This window comes from Sarcophilus harrisii, chromosome 1 (assembly GCF_902635505.1).
Source record: "Sarcophilus harrisii chromosome 1, mSarHar1.11, whole genome shotgun sequence".
Lineage (NCBI taxonomy): Eukaryota > Metazoa > Chordata > Mammalia > Dasyuromorphia > Dasyuridae > Sarcophilus > Sarcophilus harrisii.
In genome coordinates this window covers 465,251,592-465,267,953 of record NC_045426.1, presented here as the reverse complement: position 1 = coordinate 465,267,953, position 16,362 = coordinate 465,251,592, and the positions used below count along the sequence as shown (strand labels likewise).

Here is a 16,362-nt window from a genome sequence, read left to right as displayed (position 1 = left end):
AGTGCTAGATTCAGTCCTGACTATGGCATGTGTGCACACGCACACACACGTGCGCACACACACATATACACACACATACACATGTATACCTTAATAAAGCTGTATGTATGCCTTAACAAGGCTGTATAAATACTAGAAGAATTAATGCTTTAAATTGGTGAACTCTACACTAATAAGGGATACTGGGAGTATCCTTTGTACCAATGTAATCACCTATCTCGTTTAAAAAAAAAAATGAAAAGAAGAAAAAATGAAAAAATACTTAGTGCAGGGCATAATGTGGTAAAACTCAAACGAATCATTCTAACTTATTTATATATTATATCTAGCTCATTATCAACCATAGACAAATTTAAAGTATTTGTAACTAACAGAAAGAGACACAGAAGCAATCAGAATATAATTTCTCAGTTGGCTTTGAAATAGCAGGATATACAGTTTAATACATATCATTCTCAGGCACTCTTAATCCTACTCTTGCCTTCTCTGTCAGTAGCCACAAACAAACCAATCTGGAAAATAGGATTTTTTAAGCAACAAACCAAGTTCACTATTTACCAAGTATTCAGTGGCATTTTCATATGAACTTATTGCTATAAACATTAACTTCCTTGAGATGATAAAGAAAATGAAAAAATGAAGAAAGGCCAAAAAAAAAAAAAAAAAAAATACCTGTGTAAGCAGAGAATGGCTTATGTATTACTCCCAGTACTGGTTTACCATTTACAGCCACGCACACCATTGTAGTAACGTATTTCCGAAGATCCTCTAGAGAGAGTAGAAGGAAAAAAAAAGTTAAAGTTACAAAATATAAATTCAGAATTCTGATCAGCTTTTGTAACAAAAGTTCCTTTTTGCTTTATTTAAAAAAAGTGATTAGAAATAGTTCTTTGGGATAAGTCTGCCCTAAATACAGTTATTATGCATACCTACCCCAAGATAAACTCTTTGCAAATATAAAGGAAATTTTATTTCTTATCAATCCACTCCTATGGAAGATTGTTACATAATGTCTGTTTCCAATGTATTGTATCCAAATGAGTATGTTCTTTTCCTGTTTCAACTATCTTGCCTTTCAAAGAGATTTGCATGTCAAATTTTTCAGAGCTTCTCCCTTGAATCATTCTGTGAATCTTTAGGATCATGAATGTAGGTGAAATAAATTCTGGATATATAGAAAATGTAAGAGAACGGATTATTGTATTTAATTGAATTTTCTTGTCAAATCAAAAAACAATATAATCTAAGGTGTACATAATCAGTACACTTTTGGCCTTTTTAAAAGATATTAAAAACAATAGATCAGTATATCAAGAAAGATAACATTAAATAAACATGTTAAATGTCACTTAATCTTTTGTATGATTCAGAGTGTGTTGCAGCCTTACAGTTAGAAGAGAGCTTAGAGATTATCTCTAAGAGATCAAACTTTTCATTTGACAGAAAGGACCTTTAGGCTAGAAGAAAGAATGTGTTCTGCCCACAACATTAAGGCAAACAGTAGAACCATCACATCAGGGCCAATCTTCCAAATTCTGAGTATCAGATCTTACTGTCGTGGATATACTGGAGTTGTAATAGTTCCATGAGATTGGAATGAATCTAATTTTGGTCAATCCCTAGAAATTTGTTTTCCTCAGATTAGTCTCTTTCCCCTGAAAAATGAGCACAACTGAAGGTGTATTTAGTTGTGTTTTGTAATTAAGGTTATCCTACAAAAAGTAACATGAAACATGAAAATGGGTGGAATGTGCCTCACAATGGGAATGTCACTATTAGAGGGTATAATTTATCCAAAGAGGATAATTTGTTAAATTGTTTATTAAATGTTCTATATCGTATTGGAAACCCCAGCAATAGCAATAAGAGAAGAAAAAGAAATAGAAGTAATAAGAATTGAGAATGAGGTAACTGAGATAACAAAACTACATTTTTTTTGCAGACAAAATGATAATATACTTGGAAAATCCCAAAGAGTTCACTATTAGCTGAAACAATAATTTTAGTAAAGTAGCAGATTATAAAGTAAATTCACAAAAATCATCAGCCTTAAATACCACAAGGAAAACATTGGAAATGATAGTAAAAGATACCACATTTAAAACAATTCTAGGCAATATAAAATACCTGGGGGTACACCTGCCAAAACAAACCCAGAACTATATAAACAAAATTGTAAAAATAAATAAATGAATTAATAAATTTTTTATACAAATAAAATCAGTTTTAACTAATAGAAAATATAATAATTGTTCATGAAATAGGCAGGGCCAATATAAAAGAATGAAATTCTTTACCTAATTTTTATGTTTAACATTATCTTAATTAAATTACCGCAATTTTTTTGAATTAGAAAAAAAAAATAATTCATTTGGAAGAACAAAAAGTCAAGAATTTCAAAGAAACTAATGAAAAAATGTAAAGTTGATTTAGTAATACCAAGATCTTAAATTATACTATAAGATATTCTGATTTCAAATCCCAGAGCACATCATCCCTGGTTTTTTACTTTCCAATTCATCTATCTGAATCAACCCATCTATTTATCTAAGCAATAATTCACATTTCTTTTCCTTTAACATTTGATTTCTAAAATTTGAGTTCCTAATTCTTTCCTTCTTCTTCCCCACATGAAAAAACAGACAATTTGATATACATTATAATTGATAACTCACATTTCTATAACACTTTTCATTGTTTGTGAAAACAGTTTTAACAACTCTGTGAAGCAGATAATCCAAATAATATTATCTTTTCTCCTGGGGCAGAAGAATATGCCTAAATAAAGTCAGAAAAATGTGCCTATTACCCAAGAGTTAGGAATTGAATCTAGTTTTCCTGTTTCGACATCCATTCCAACATGTCACATTGCCATGTGTTAATAAGTTAGGATACAGTTATATATCCTATAAATTAGGATACAGTTAATGAACTGTATCCTGTGGTCCGTTTATCTTATGGCTAGAGCCTCAACAAAGCAGCTAAATGGCACAGTAGATAGAGTACCAGAGCTGAAGTCAGAAAAACTCATCTTCCTGAATTCAAATCTGGCCTCAGACATTCACTTGCTGTGTGACCCTGAGGAAGTTTACTGTTTGCCTCATTTTTTCTCATTCGTAAAATGTGTCAAAGAAGGAAATGGCAAACCTTCCAGTATCTTTGCCAAGAAAACCACAAATGAAGTCATAAAGAGTAAGATATGAGTAAACAATTAAGGAATATAATATCTTCACACTGAAAAGGATAAAACGAAAATAACCAGCAGTAAGAAAACGCCTATAAGCAAGACATGCTCATAAAACATACCAACCCACAAAAAGTTCACAAGTCAAGATCTAGATGTATTCTATTACAATGCACAGAAAATATTCAGATGTTTTTTGTTGTGCCACAGGATTTTTTTAAAAAAAATTATAGAAAATAGGAAAGGTATATGTTAGGATGGAAGAGGGTAAATATGATGCCCTAACTTTTTTTTTTTTTTTAAATATGAGAAGAAATTTGGATTCTTCAAACAAAAGGTGAGCATACTTGAGTTTAGCTAAGAGGAAATTGTCAAAAATAATATTAATAGGTAAGCTTAAGAGCAATTATAAAGGAAAGCACCAATAACTGAAAGCCAGTATGAATTCTTCAAAAAGTCATTTTAAACTAAAATTCATTTCATTTTTTGTATATGTAAAAGTGCTGAACTGCACAAAGGCACAGATTATATTTATTAAATATGCAGATGATAAGTGAAATTGAAAGGTAAAATCAGGAACCATAAAGGTCTCAGGAGGCTACTATGCATAAATCTGATAGAATAAAATTTAGTAAAGGAAAAACATAAAGCTCTTGGTTTGAGTTTTTTAAAAATTAGTTATAAAATATAGAATGGAGAAAGGAGGCATTTGAACATATTCTGCTAAGTTAAACGAGAGAAATTTGAGGGCAGGTCTTCTTGATTTCAAGTTCAGCCTACCATACATTATGTCATGATGTGTTATCTCTCTCTCTCTCATTTTCTCTTTTTTAAAGGGATAGGAGGGATTTTATGAAGAAAAAAACTTACAGGAACTGCCTTACAACCTTGCTGAAGTTATGAAATTTTTTCTTAACCACAGAAAGTATAACTTTAGGAACCATAGGTAAAAGTATGAAGAGGCATATTTTATTTTAGCATACAGAAAAACTGTCTATTCAATCCATCCAAAAATAGAACATACTGGTTTCACAAGGTACTAGAAGAAGGGAAAACTTCAGAACAATTAAGACTATATAAAAATTTAAGGAGTCATTTGTCATTTCAAGCCTTTAAGTATGAATATACGGCTACTTGTTATGGATGTTTTGTAGGAGAATCCGGTTCTGACACAGCTTGGACTAGACGATCTATAAGGTTGCTTCCAGCTCAGAGTATTTGTGAATCTACGTCTTGGAAATAACTAAATCATTTTTATTAGAGAAACAATTAATTCTGGAGAATGGATTTTGACCACAAAAGGTTAGAATATAATCCTTTTATTTATTAAAAAGGCTTTATCCTCAGGTCAATTAACTTTTATCTCTAAATCTAAAACTATTTAAAGATTAAGTAATAAACCATCTCAGAAGGCAGTGTGCTGTTGCAAAAGGAAGTAGAGACAGTTTGGTAGAGCATGGATACAGCATCAGTCATGAGAAAAATTTGAGTTCAAATGCAGCACAGACACTAGCTGTGTGACCCTGACTCTAGCCAAGTCACAGTCCTGATTGCCTCCAAAAAAGGAAAAAAATTAAGAAAAAAGGAAGTAGTAGTGAGTTGATTCTAGCTAGACACTGGTTAGATTCTAGTCTAATTGTCACTAACTAGATGTGTGAACACAGGTATATCACTTAATTAACCAAGAATTCTATTTCTTCACCTATAAAGTAATAAGGTTATACATTACTTCATGTCAATGTCAATTTTCATCTAAAAAATTGCATGATTCAAAATTTACTTTTTTATTGTTGTTCTTCATTTCAGTTGTGTTTAAATGTTTATAATTCCATTTGTTTTTGTTTTTGTTTTGTTTTTTTGCAAAGATATTAGAGTAGTTTACCATTCTTCAACTCATTTTTCAGATGAAGAAACTAAGGCAAACAGAGTTAAATGATTTGTCCAGAGATACAGAGGTAATATCTGAAGCTGAATTTGAACTCAGAAATTCCTGATTCCAGGAACAGGATGCTGCCTCCTTTTTCAACTGTACCACAGTATAAATGTAACAAAAACATCAGTCAATTGTCTCTTTGGATAGAAAATAGCATCACTCCTTTGCACAAGACATTCAAGTACAACACAACTTAATCAAAGAAAATAAAGATTAAATTTTTCTCCTAACAAATATGTTACTTTTAAAAACTGTAGGTATGAGACATTAGAATAAGAAAATTTTAAAACTGCAAAAGGCCCCAGAGTCATAATAATGGTCTTACTCCCTCATGCTATCCTCCATTCTGTAAATTTTTCTGTGTTTCGTTGCAAAAAAGGTTTCCTCTTAGACTGACACTTGATCAAACAGGATAAGTGTTTTAATTTTCCATTTTACAATGATTATCTAATCCAAAATTACCTGTATATTCTTGTGTAGCATCAAGTGGATCAATCCAGACAGTAACACTTTCTGCTGGCACCTCTTTGGGTTTGGTTATCTCCCTCAAGATATCTTCAGGGATATTATGATCCCACAAGATAACTTCCTGGTCAGCTGCATCCACATGTTCTTCGGTATTAATCTGAGAAAAAACAAACACACACTTAAAAAATACAATCAAGAACAAGAAGGAGAGAAACATTTCAGGTATCATAACTATTATTAAGATAACAATAATATTGTAAATTTGTGTAGAATTTATCATAGTTTTAAGAAATTCTTCTAAATAAATTCTAAATATTCTTATGACATGCCTATCAGATAAGCATATTTTAAAGGTGTGAAAATTGAAGCTCAGAAAGGTTACACTACATTCCTAAAGCAACAAAGAACTAAATGGAGTATATGCTACAGACAAATCTACTTTTCTCAATGCAAAATAGAAAGAGATCATCATCAAAGAGAATTTCAACTTTACATCTGACTTTTTTCAGATAACCTACACAGAACATGAAAGTATCACTTAAGTAAAATAGGGGACAACTCTAAGAACCAGAAAGTTAAGGTGCCAATTTAAAGCAAAGCTGTATAAGATCTAATTATTTCATGATCAAAAAAAAAAAAAAAAAAAAAAAAAAAAAAAAAAAAAAAAAAAAAAAAAGAAACTGATCAGAAATCTGAGAGTAGCATTTGGACTTTGGCTCGATGAACACAATAAGCTACCTTAATAGTTAGGAATAAAAAATGAGAAAACCAAATTGGAAGGTAAATATACTGTAGGAACGGGGGCTTGAGAAAAATATATGCTACAGTGTCTTAGAAAGAATTATAGTAGATGCCCGAAATAAATCACTGATAAGAGAAGAAGCATGGAAGAGTGGATATTATAGTGCTCTTCTAGGAGTCACAAAGACCTATGTTCAACACCCACTTGAGACAATTAAATAGCTATATGACCTTCAAGCAAGACACTCCAACTTTCATGGATGTTTCCTCATTCGAAAATTTAGGATAATAGTCTTTTTTCACCGACTATAATTCCTTTGACAGAAAGTTTCTTTAAGACATTTAAAATGTGAATTAATTTATATAGATCAGTTTTACAAAAGACACTTCAAGGAATCATTCTGTTATATATATATCTATCTATATATATAAAATTTTGTTATATATGAGTATATGCATAATCATATTGTACCATCTTGCACAGAAACAAGATAAAATTATAAAGTTAAGTCACTGACTCTATAAAAGCATTTTCAAGCAAAATGAAAGACTTTTGCCAACCCCCAGAAATGTGGAAGGCAAGGGCATGAGTACCCTTCAGTAAAAGATCAGTATTTTGAATATGACAGATCTCTTTGTTCTCTCCTTTCTAACAATGCTTCTTTATGGCTAGTCCAGTCCAGTACCAACTTTCAGCTTGTGGTTCCATGATCAGATGTCATATCCCTGCAATACAGAAATCAGAGCAGAAATGGGGGATACACCAGGGAATGGTCGTCACCAATCCACATGGCAAAAATGAGACAGAGGTCACAACTACATTTAATAGTTTCAACAAACATACTTTTACATCAGTGTCAATATCATAGGAAGGGCTAGGGAGAGAGAAAACATTGTCAAATATATGTCTTAAATCTTGAAAAATAATAACTTACAGAAGTCAGCAGCATAGGAACAAATTGTTCACCTAAACCCCTTGCTTGGCCTCTAAGAGCAATTCAATAAATATTTGGCATTTAAACTGAATAAACTGTAGGATTAGAATGATTCAAAAACAAGCGAATGAATTTTTAAAATACTACAAAATAGGTCATTCATTACATATTTATTAACCACTTGCTATGTACAGAGAAGGCAATGGAGCAAGCTTTTGCTGTTGTTCAATCGTTTTACTCATAGCTGGCTTTTTGTGACCTCATTTGGGGTTTTCTTGGTAAAGATCTGAAGACATTTGCCATTTCCTTTTCCAGACCATTTTACAGATGAGGAAAACAAGACAAATAGGGTTAAATATCCAGGATGACAAAGCTAATAACTGTCTCAGGCCAGATTTGGACTCAGGAATATGAGTCTTCCTGACTCCAGGCCCAGCATTCTATCCACTGTTATATCTCGCTGCCCCACTGAAGCAAATACTAAAATCAGATAAGACAGGCCCTTTTTCACAAAGAGCACAATCTGTTAAGAATGGTAACATTCAGATGTGGATAACATACATACATACATATGCACATACATATATTTATATTTGTATATAGAATATATGTGTAATGTATACACACATACTTATACACACACACCACACACTCCACATACACATATATAAGGCATGATAAGGATTTTGTCTGGTACACACAAACTTGTCTTTTCTTTGGTATAGGGAGCTCCTACTGTGAAAAACAAATTCAGGGACCCTAGGTGAAGAGTTTTAGCCTTGGACAGCAGTTGCCTAGAGACAATGAAGTAACTTGTCTACGTTCACACAGCTAATATGTGTGTAAGGTTGGAAATCAGCCCTGGACCTCTTGACTCCAATGCTGACGTTCTATACATCAACCCATATTGTTTGCAACTAATGCAGAAAAACAAACTGATAGGTAAAATCTGAGGAGAGAGATTGTCACTGAAAGGAAGCAGTTCATAATCATCAACACTAGTTTACAAAAGTTGAGGTAAAAATCTTTATTATGACACAGAATCTATCTCAGACAATACAGCTCTCTGCCTGCCCTGCCATGCCCCTCCAATTTTTCCTTATATTTATTTTATATAGTTATTTATGTTACAATATCTTCTCCAATATAATATCCCTGAGTGAGGGCAAAGTCTTTAATTTTTGTCTGTGGCACATACTTGATCTTCCTTGAGCTACCCTGTCCCAAACTGCCACCTCCATAGAATTACCAAAGCCACACTTGCTACCCCTATCCCAAAACTGTTTATAACAAGATCTTCAGACTTCTCTGCATAGCAACAGGTTCAGCTTTAGCAAAAGGAGCAGGCTGATCTGACTGAAGGCCAAAACATAGTTACCTGATTCTGATGTTTGAAACTGTCATGGTATTTCCCTTCTTCATCATGTCCTTCCTTCTAAGTTGCACAAGTTCCTTCTATTTGATCTTAACTACTTTCCACCACTGAAATCCTCATCATATCAACACTAATGACCAGCAAAATGCCCTTTAAAATTCTTCCATTTGGCCAATGTTTTTCATCATTTCAATATTTAAGTCTAATCCATGAAATAATACCTTTAAGTACCCAATGCTTGCCATCTCAGAACTGAATTTATATATACATCACTTATTTAATTCACCTACTTCTACCATGATTTTTGGTTGTGTTTATATTTATTTGAATTTGTGTACAACCTTATACAATTTACTTACCAGCTATGTGATTTTATCTATGGTAAATCATTTAAGTCTTTATGGCTCAGTTTCCTCATGTGAAAAATGTAAATCAAAATACTTGGACTCTAATTCTCAGGGTTGTTTTAAGAATAACATTTGTGAAAAGTTACTTTAATCCATTTCAATAACAGGTCAAATTAGAGAAGTCATTCTGGAAGGGCTAACAACAGTATTTTTAATGTTTATGTTTATGTAAACATGTTTTAAAAACCACAAATCCATTTTAGTTTTTCTAGAAATATTAAATAATAATATTCTCTCTGGCCTAAAAATCCTTTATAGATTTTTCTCTTTAGGTGGGTTAGGATAAGAACAAAAGGGCTTGACCAAACTTAGAAGAAAGAGCACCTCTAATTAGATTATGAATAATTGTCTTCCCTTACTTCTTGAAGAGACTGCACTATTAAATCATCTAGAAACAGTATCCTCTTTCCAGATGCAGAAAGGACGCTGTTACCACCAACACTTCTCCATTGATTGCAGGAATGAGGTGCTAACAATCCTTAAGGAGAATAGTCAAAGAATTAACTGAGTAGTCAGAAATATTTTGGAATGTAACCCAAGTATGTTAGTTTAACATATTCTAATCTTTTCTTTGTTCCATATTCCCTAAAGCATTATCTCAATTCCACTTAAGTAAGGGACATGTCTCACAGCATGGGAGTCTATAATGGTTTGATAATAACACTCCAAGTTAGAAATGCTTAGGTTATTAGATTAATGTTAATTTTTAAATTGTTTCTGGCAGAATGTCAATAACAGTATAGTACTGATGTTTTTTTCTTTCACATGGTGGAGTCAATGAAGTTTAAATTTCAGTGTCAATTCATAACTTTATGATTGCAATTCAAATCAAGAAGCATCTAGTAAGCATCTACTAAGATCTGTCACTATCCTAATCATCACCATCATGGATTATGTTCACCCTACTGGAAAGACTACCAGCATTGTCTGCCATACTGCCACAGCATACTCATGTGGCTGAAGCTCACCTACAACAACATGAAGAGACAGATCCACAAGCTGGCCTAGAAGGGCCTGACGTTCTCCCAAAGCGATACAGTCTTAAGGACTCTCATGGCATGGCACAGCTATGCTCTGAAATTGGCAACAGAATGTTGAGAATTCCTAAGTCCAAAAGACTCGCCTCTGATAAATCTTTATCACTGATCAAGAAACCTGTTGCTGTTCAAAAGCACCTTAAGAGAAACAGAAAGGATAAAGATAGTAAATTTTGTCTGATTGTGAAGGAGAGTAGAATTCACTGGTTGGCTCAATAGTATAAGACTAAGAGAACTCTCCCACATAACTGGAAAGATGAATCATCCATAGCCTCTGCTCTGGTTGTATAAATTTTGGTTTATGTACTAAAATAATAAAGTCACATCTAACTGAATAAAACATCTACGACTGGTAAAGCTATTTCCAAGATTCAAATACAAAATAAACCAATAAAAAAAAACAGAAAAATAGTCCTTACATTAATGGGACTTACCTTCTAAAACAATGTATGTTATTATATAGTTGCATCAGGAGACAAGAGTATCTGTTTCATTTTTAAGTATGGATGGATCAAAAAGGGGTGTGAAATGGGATTACTGTTATTTCCAATGTTTCTCCAGACACAAGTTTAAACTATTTAGCAAGAAACTTTGATTTTTGATACTTCTATACAGAAACAAATTTTTAAAATGAGGCAGTTTCTAAGTAGAAAAAAGAACTATCTGAGAGACTTTAGTTCTAGCCCTGGTTCTCCCAACTATCTTAGTTAGCCCCAAATAAACTAGACAACTAAATAAGGATATTATCTATGGTAATTACCTTATAACATATATGTCAAGCAAGATAAAGTATATAAAACTCTAAACCTAAATTATTAGATTATTAATTATCTACCCTAATTGTAGACCTGGAAGGGAACTCAAGAGCCCTATTAGTATCTCGTTTGGCAAATGAGGACAGTGAGCACCAGGGAAGCTAAATGGCACACAACTGATAAGCAATAGAACTATGGCTACAAAAATGAGAATATCAAAGATGGGGTTGATCTGTGTCCATCATCATTTGATGATCTCATCCGTTCCCAAGATTTCAGTTATCTCTGGGCTGATGACTGCCAGATCTACTTCTCCAGTTCTAGCCTCTGCCTGACTTCTAGCCTTCTTTCTCTGACTGTGCTATCCTCTTTGGGATGTGCAATACAGACATCTTAGGTTTGACATGTCCAAAATGGAAGTCATAACCTTTCTCCAAAGTCCTCCTTTCTTCCTGATGCTCTGATAACTATTAATATCTTTACCATCCTCAGGTCACCCAGGCTTCAAACTTAAGTACTTAACTTTTATTCCTCATATTCTTAAACCTTTCTTTCCCCCACATCTAATTTCTTGCCAAATCCTGCCATTTCTCCCATAATAGCTCTTGAATGGCAAGTGGGTAGCATAGTAAATAACATCCTAGGATCAGATCAGGAAAATCTGAGTTCAAATCCTGCCCCAGAACAAGTCTGCTTCAATTTCCTCAAGTGTAAAGTAGTTACAATAGTACCTATTTCACAGGCTGTTGTGAGGATCAAATCAGATAATATTTGCAAAGTATTTATTAGCACATTATGTAGTAAAGGTTGCAATAAGTATTTTATTTCCTTCTTTATTCCCTACTACGTACTTAGAATATGCTCCCTTCAAAGGGACCTGTATGTGCAAGAATGTTTGTGGCAGCCCTCTCTGTAGTGGCCAGAAACTGGAAACTTAGTAGATGCCCATCAATTGGAGAATGCTGAATAAATTGTGGTATATGAATATTATGGGATATTATTGTTCTGTAAGAAATGACCAACAGGATGATTTCAGAAAGGCCTGGAGTGACTTACATGAATTGATGCTGAGTGAAACGAGCAGAACCAGAAGATCATTATATACTTCAACAACAATACTGTATGATGATCAATTCTGATGAACCTGGCCATCTTCAGCAATGAGATGAACCAAATCAGGTCCAATGGAGCAGTAATGAACTGAACCAGCTACACCCAGTGAAAGAACTCTGGGAGATGACTAAGAACCATTACATTGAATTCCCAATCCCTATATTTTTGCCTGCCTGCATTTTGGATTTCCTTCACAGGCTAATAGTATACTATTTCAAACTCCGATTCTTTTTGTACAGCAAAATAACTGTTTGGACATGTATACTTATTTTGTATTTATTTATACTTTAACATATTTAACATGTATTGGTCATCCTGCCATCTAGGGGAGGGGGTGGGGGAAGGAAGGGAAAAATTGGAACAAAAGATTTGGCAATTGTCAATGTTGTAAAGTTACCCATTCATATAACTTGTAAATAAGCAACTATTGGAAAAAAAAAAAAAAAAAAAAGAATATGCTCCCTTCACTTTTCCAAAGAGGTTGCTATCATCCTGGGGCAAACTTCCATGACCTCATGCCCAGACTACTGCACTAATACACTGCAGATCTCCCTACCTCAAGTCTCTGTCCACTCTCATTTACCCTATATTCAGCTGTCAAATTGATCTTCTTAAGGTACAGATCTAATCAAGTCACATACCATACCCTATTCTCATTCAATAAGTTGGTGGTTCCCTACCAATTCCAGGATCAAATATAAAATACTACTTAGCTTTCAAAGACCTTTATTATCTGGCACCAACCTACTTTTACCATCTTATTCTCCTCCACCCCCTCCAAGTATTCTTTGCTCTGGTAACACTGGCCTCTTTGCTGCTCCTTGAACAAGATACTCTATCTCCCGACTATGCATTTTCCATGGGCTGTCCCCCAGATTTCAATTTCTCAATCAATAACTAAGCATTTACTATGTACCAGGCACTGTATTAAACGCTGGTAATACATAAAGAGGCAAAAGACAGTCCCCATCCTCAAGGAGCTTACAATCTAACTGGAGAGCAACATGAATAACTATATACAAAATAAGCTACATACAGGATGAAGTAATAAGGCATTGAAACTAAGAGGAGCGAGAGAAAATGTACTATAAACATACAATTTTAGTTGGGAATTAAAAAGAAGCCAGAGAAATCAATAAAACAAATAAAGGGAAAGAGTTCCAGGCATAGTAGGCAGCCAAAAAGAATGTCCAGAGCAAGAGACGGGATGTCTTGTTTTTAGAATAGCTACCACTGGGTCAAAAAGTATGTGATGGGGAATCAGGGTTGATATTTTCTCTTTATCTTTGACTCATGGTTTCCCTGGCTTCCTTCAGGTCTCAGATGAAATTCTACCTTCTACCAAAAGCTTTCCCCAAAGTCCCTTAATACTGGTGCCTTTTCCCCTTATCTCTGATTTATCCTCTTTGTAAATAGTTATTTTGCACTTCTGCATGCTGTCTCCACTATTAGACTTTCCCCCTTGCTTTCTTTATGTTTTCAGTGCTTAATAAACTGTGATTGGCACATAGAAGACACTTATAATGCTTACTAACTAGCTCTTAAAAAAAAAAGCCCACAATATCTATCTTTATGGGGGGGAAAGCAATTTGCTTCAAAATCAAAAATTATAACATCACTAACAACTCTTATTCTTCTTATTGGGCATTCCTTACTTGCAGTTTGAAACAACCCTTCATGGTGATTAATTTCACAATTCTTTCCTAAGTAATCTTTAGAAAGACAAAATGAGAGTAAATGCCACAATCACTGAGAGAGAAAAAAATTAGATAATCTTTTGTTGTTTCTGCTTTGAAAAAGTAATGAGGGCTCTTCTGCTTTTCATATAAAAGATCAATGACAAGCTACTGATGAATGAGAGCTCTGAGGAAGAGATTGTAAAGATATGTGGGTGCTTCAAAAACTTAAAAACTGCATTAAAAACCACATCCACCAAAAAAAGGGAAATGAAGGTTAAACAAGCAAAATTTTCAGAAATCAATCAGAGATCCACATCACTGATGTGGTCAGAAATACCCATTAAGTCCTTCTTAGAGTGATTTGTCAAATCTATTGTCATAGTAGGTTTTAGGAATGAGTTATTATCTACACAGCTAAGGGACATGCCCCCATCAATATCTATTGAATCTACTGAAGCACTGCCCTGAAGGGTGGAGGTGACAAATAATTCTCCCTGTGGAAGGTAATAAGCATTGCTGTGCCAGACATGGCTCTAGGAGATGGAAATAAATAAATATATACATATATCTATATCTATATATATATATACACACTTAAATTTATATATACATATATAGTTATACTTATATATATGTAAAATATATACATGCATTTATTTTATATGTATAAAATATATACATGCATATATATGTGAAAGGAAAGTCTCTACCCTCCAGGTCCTTAATAAATGATTATTTAAATCACAAGCAGCTAGGTAACTAAGTGAATAAGAGCACTGGACTAGGTTGTCAGGAAAACTTAATTTCAAATCCAGACTCAGATATTTGCTAGTTGTGTGATGCTGTCCAAGTCATTTAATTTAATTCCCTTAGTTTCCCTATTTGTAAATGCAAAATTTAATTTACCATCAGAGGTGTAAAAAGTGTATATGGGGGAAAGAAGAAGAACAATAAGACTAACTCAGCAACCTTATGTAAAGATTCTGGTCAATAGCATGGTAGTTCTGGGTGGGGTTACCAATGACTAATTCTGATCAATCAGGTGGAGAGTCAGAATCTTTGATCTGGGGCTGAAGGTAGTACAACAGGCATGACATGAAAAAAAGCAGAGATGTTTTATTAAATCAAATCAAAATTTGATTGCTATCAATATACTCACACTAATTTGACCTATAGTACTGTCATGTGTGATGATGGACAGATTCTAAAACTGGCTACAACCACTTTAATACATCAAAAAAGTTTTTTTTTTTTCCAGTATTTACTTTCAAAGAAATCTCTCAACTTTTCACTGATATGGAACACTGCATTCTTTTAAGTCTGAAAATTGCACAAATAAATTTATTTGACATCAAGAAATAAAGAAAATCAAATTTACAAAGAGACCTTAAAAATCATCTAACTTCTACATTTCATATATGAGGAAAACTGAAGCCCAGAGAGAGGAAAGAAATTTAATTAAACACACAAAGGAAGTAATTACAGACAAGATTTGAACTTTATTCCTCTTGTTTTGAATCCAGAACTCTTTTTTTCAGCATTGTGATTGATGAGTAACATCGGACAAATCACAATATTACTCTAAGCTTCTACGTGCAAAAATGGGCACAGTAAGCATGCATTCTTGCTGGGCTTCTCTGTGCAGGTGCTGCAAAGATGTCATCATTATTAGATGTCTAGATAAAAGGCACTAGTGAAATACATTATTAGCATCCCTAATTCCCATGCCCAATAATCTTTTAAACATCTAATTCACTCTTTCAAGTCCTAGGCATTTAGGCTACCATGTCATTAGCTTAGTTTTATATATGGGGAAACTAAGGCTGAAACTAAAGGCTATATCCATGATCCAAGAATGAAAGGGAGCCAAGATTACAGATGAAAAATATTCATTGTCTTCTTTGACTATGTACTCCTAACTTTTGGTGACCCAAGCACAAGATTAAAAACTGGGCAGAAGTTGCAGAAAGGTAAATGTTGTCTCAATGTAAGGAGGTAGGGATTAATTTCTGAACTATTAAAACTGACTAAAAATGGAATGAATTACCTCAAAGAGCAGTAGGTGCTTTGACATTAATGTAAGACCATTTGTATGGGTTCAGTAAGATAATCTGAGGTCCCTTCAAACTTTAAGATTCTGTGATTTAAACATACATATACACACACACAAACACATACAATGCATGTGCATGTACATGAAAATCTTACCAATTTATCATGTAAGTGAATTTCAGAGTAGAAGAAGTTAAAGAAACCATCAAGAATTCCTAGGAAAGATCAAGTCTTCCAGAGATCTCTGCTCTTTGAATTATATTAACTCTCCCAGACAATCATTAAAAGTGGCAGCATGCTTACTTGATCTGGAAAACCCCAGAAAATCATGCAGATCAAGAGCTCCAAATATTTGAGTCTACTTCAAAAACACAACCATGCAACTTCCCATACAACCAAGAGCAGGTAAATCCAAAAAGCTACCAAGCATTTGGAAGATAAAACATTAAAGGGACATTGTGACTTCCAAAAAAATTATTATATAAGTGCTCACCGAAAATGTTATTAATAATACAGAATTTATGGATTAAATCTTCTACTATCTCTTATCACCTTAAGTTTTCTTCCCCAATTAGACTGTAAATTCCCTAAGAGGGACCATGTATTGTATAATTTTTTTTGAATCGCTCATTATGTCATAACTATGTTATGACATATATAAAATACATAACAATAACTATGTT

The 16,362-nt window shown here is 33.5% G+C and overlaps 1 protein-coding gene across 1 annotated transcript in view; it reads right to left on the bottom strand.

The window, feature by feature from the left end:
* IMPAD1 (inositol monophosphatase domain containing 1) overlaps nucleotides 1-16,362 on the bottom strand; it is a 62,183-nt gene that overhangs the window by 22,004 nt on the left and 23,817 nt on the right. The window contains exons 2-3 of the mRNA XM_031946381.1: nucleotides 5,580-5,742; nucleotides 673-768 (exon numbers count right to left, since the gene is read on the bottom strand). Of these exons, the coding sequence (XP_031802241.1) occupies nucleotides 673-768; nucleotides 5,580-5,742 (259 nt within the window). The remainder of the gene's footprint in view (nucleotides 1-672; nucleotides 769-5,579; nucleotides 5,743-16,362) is intronic.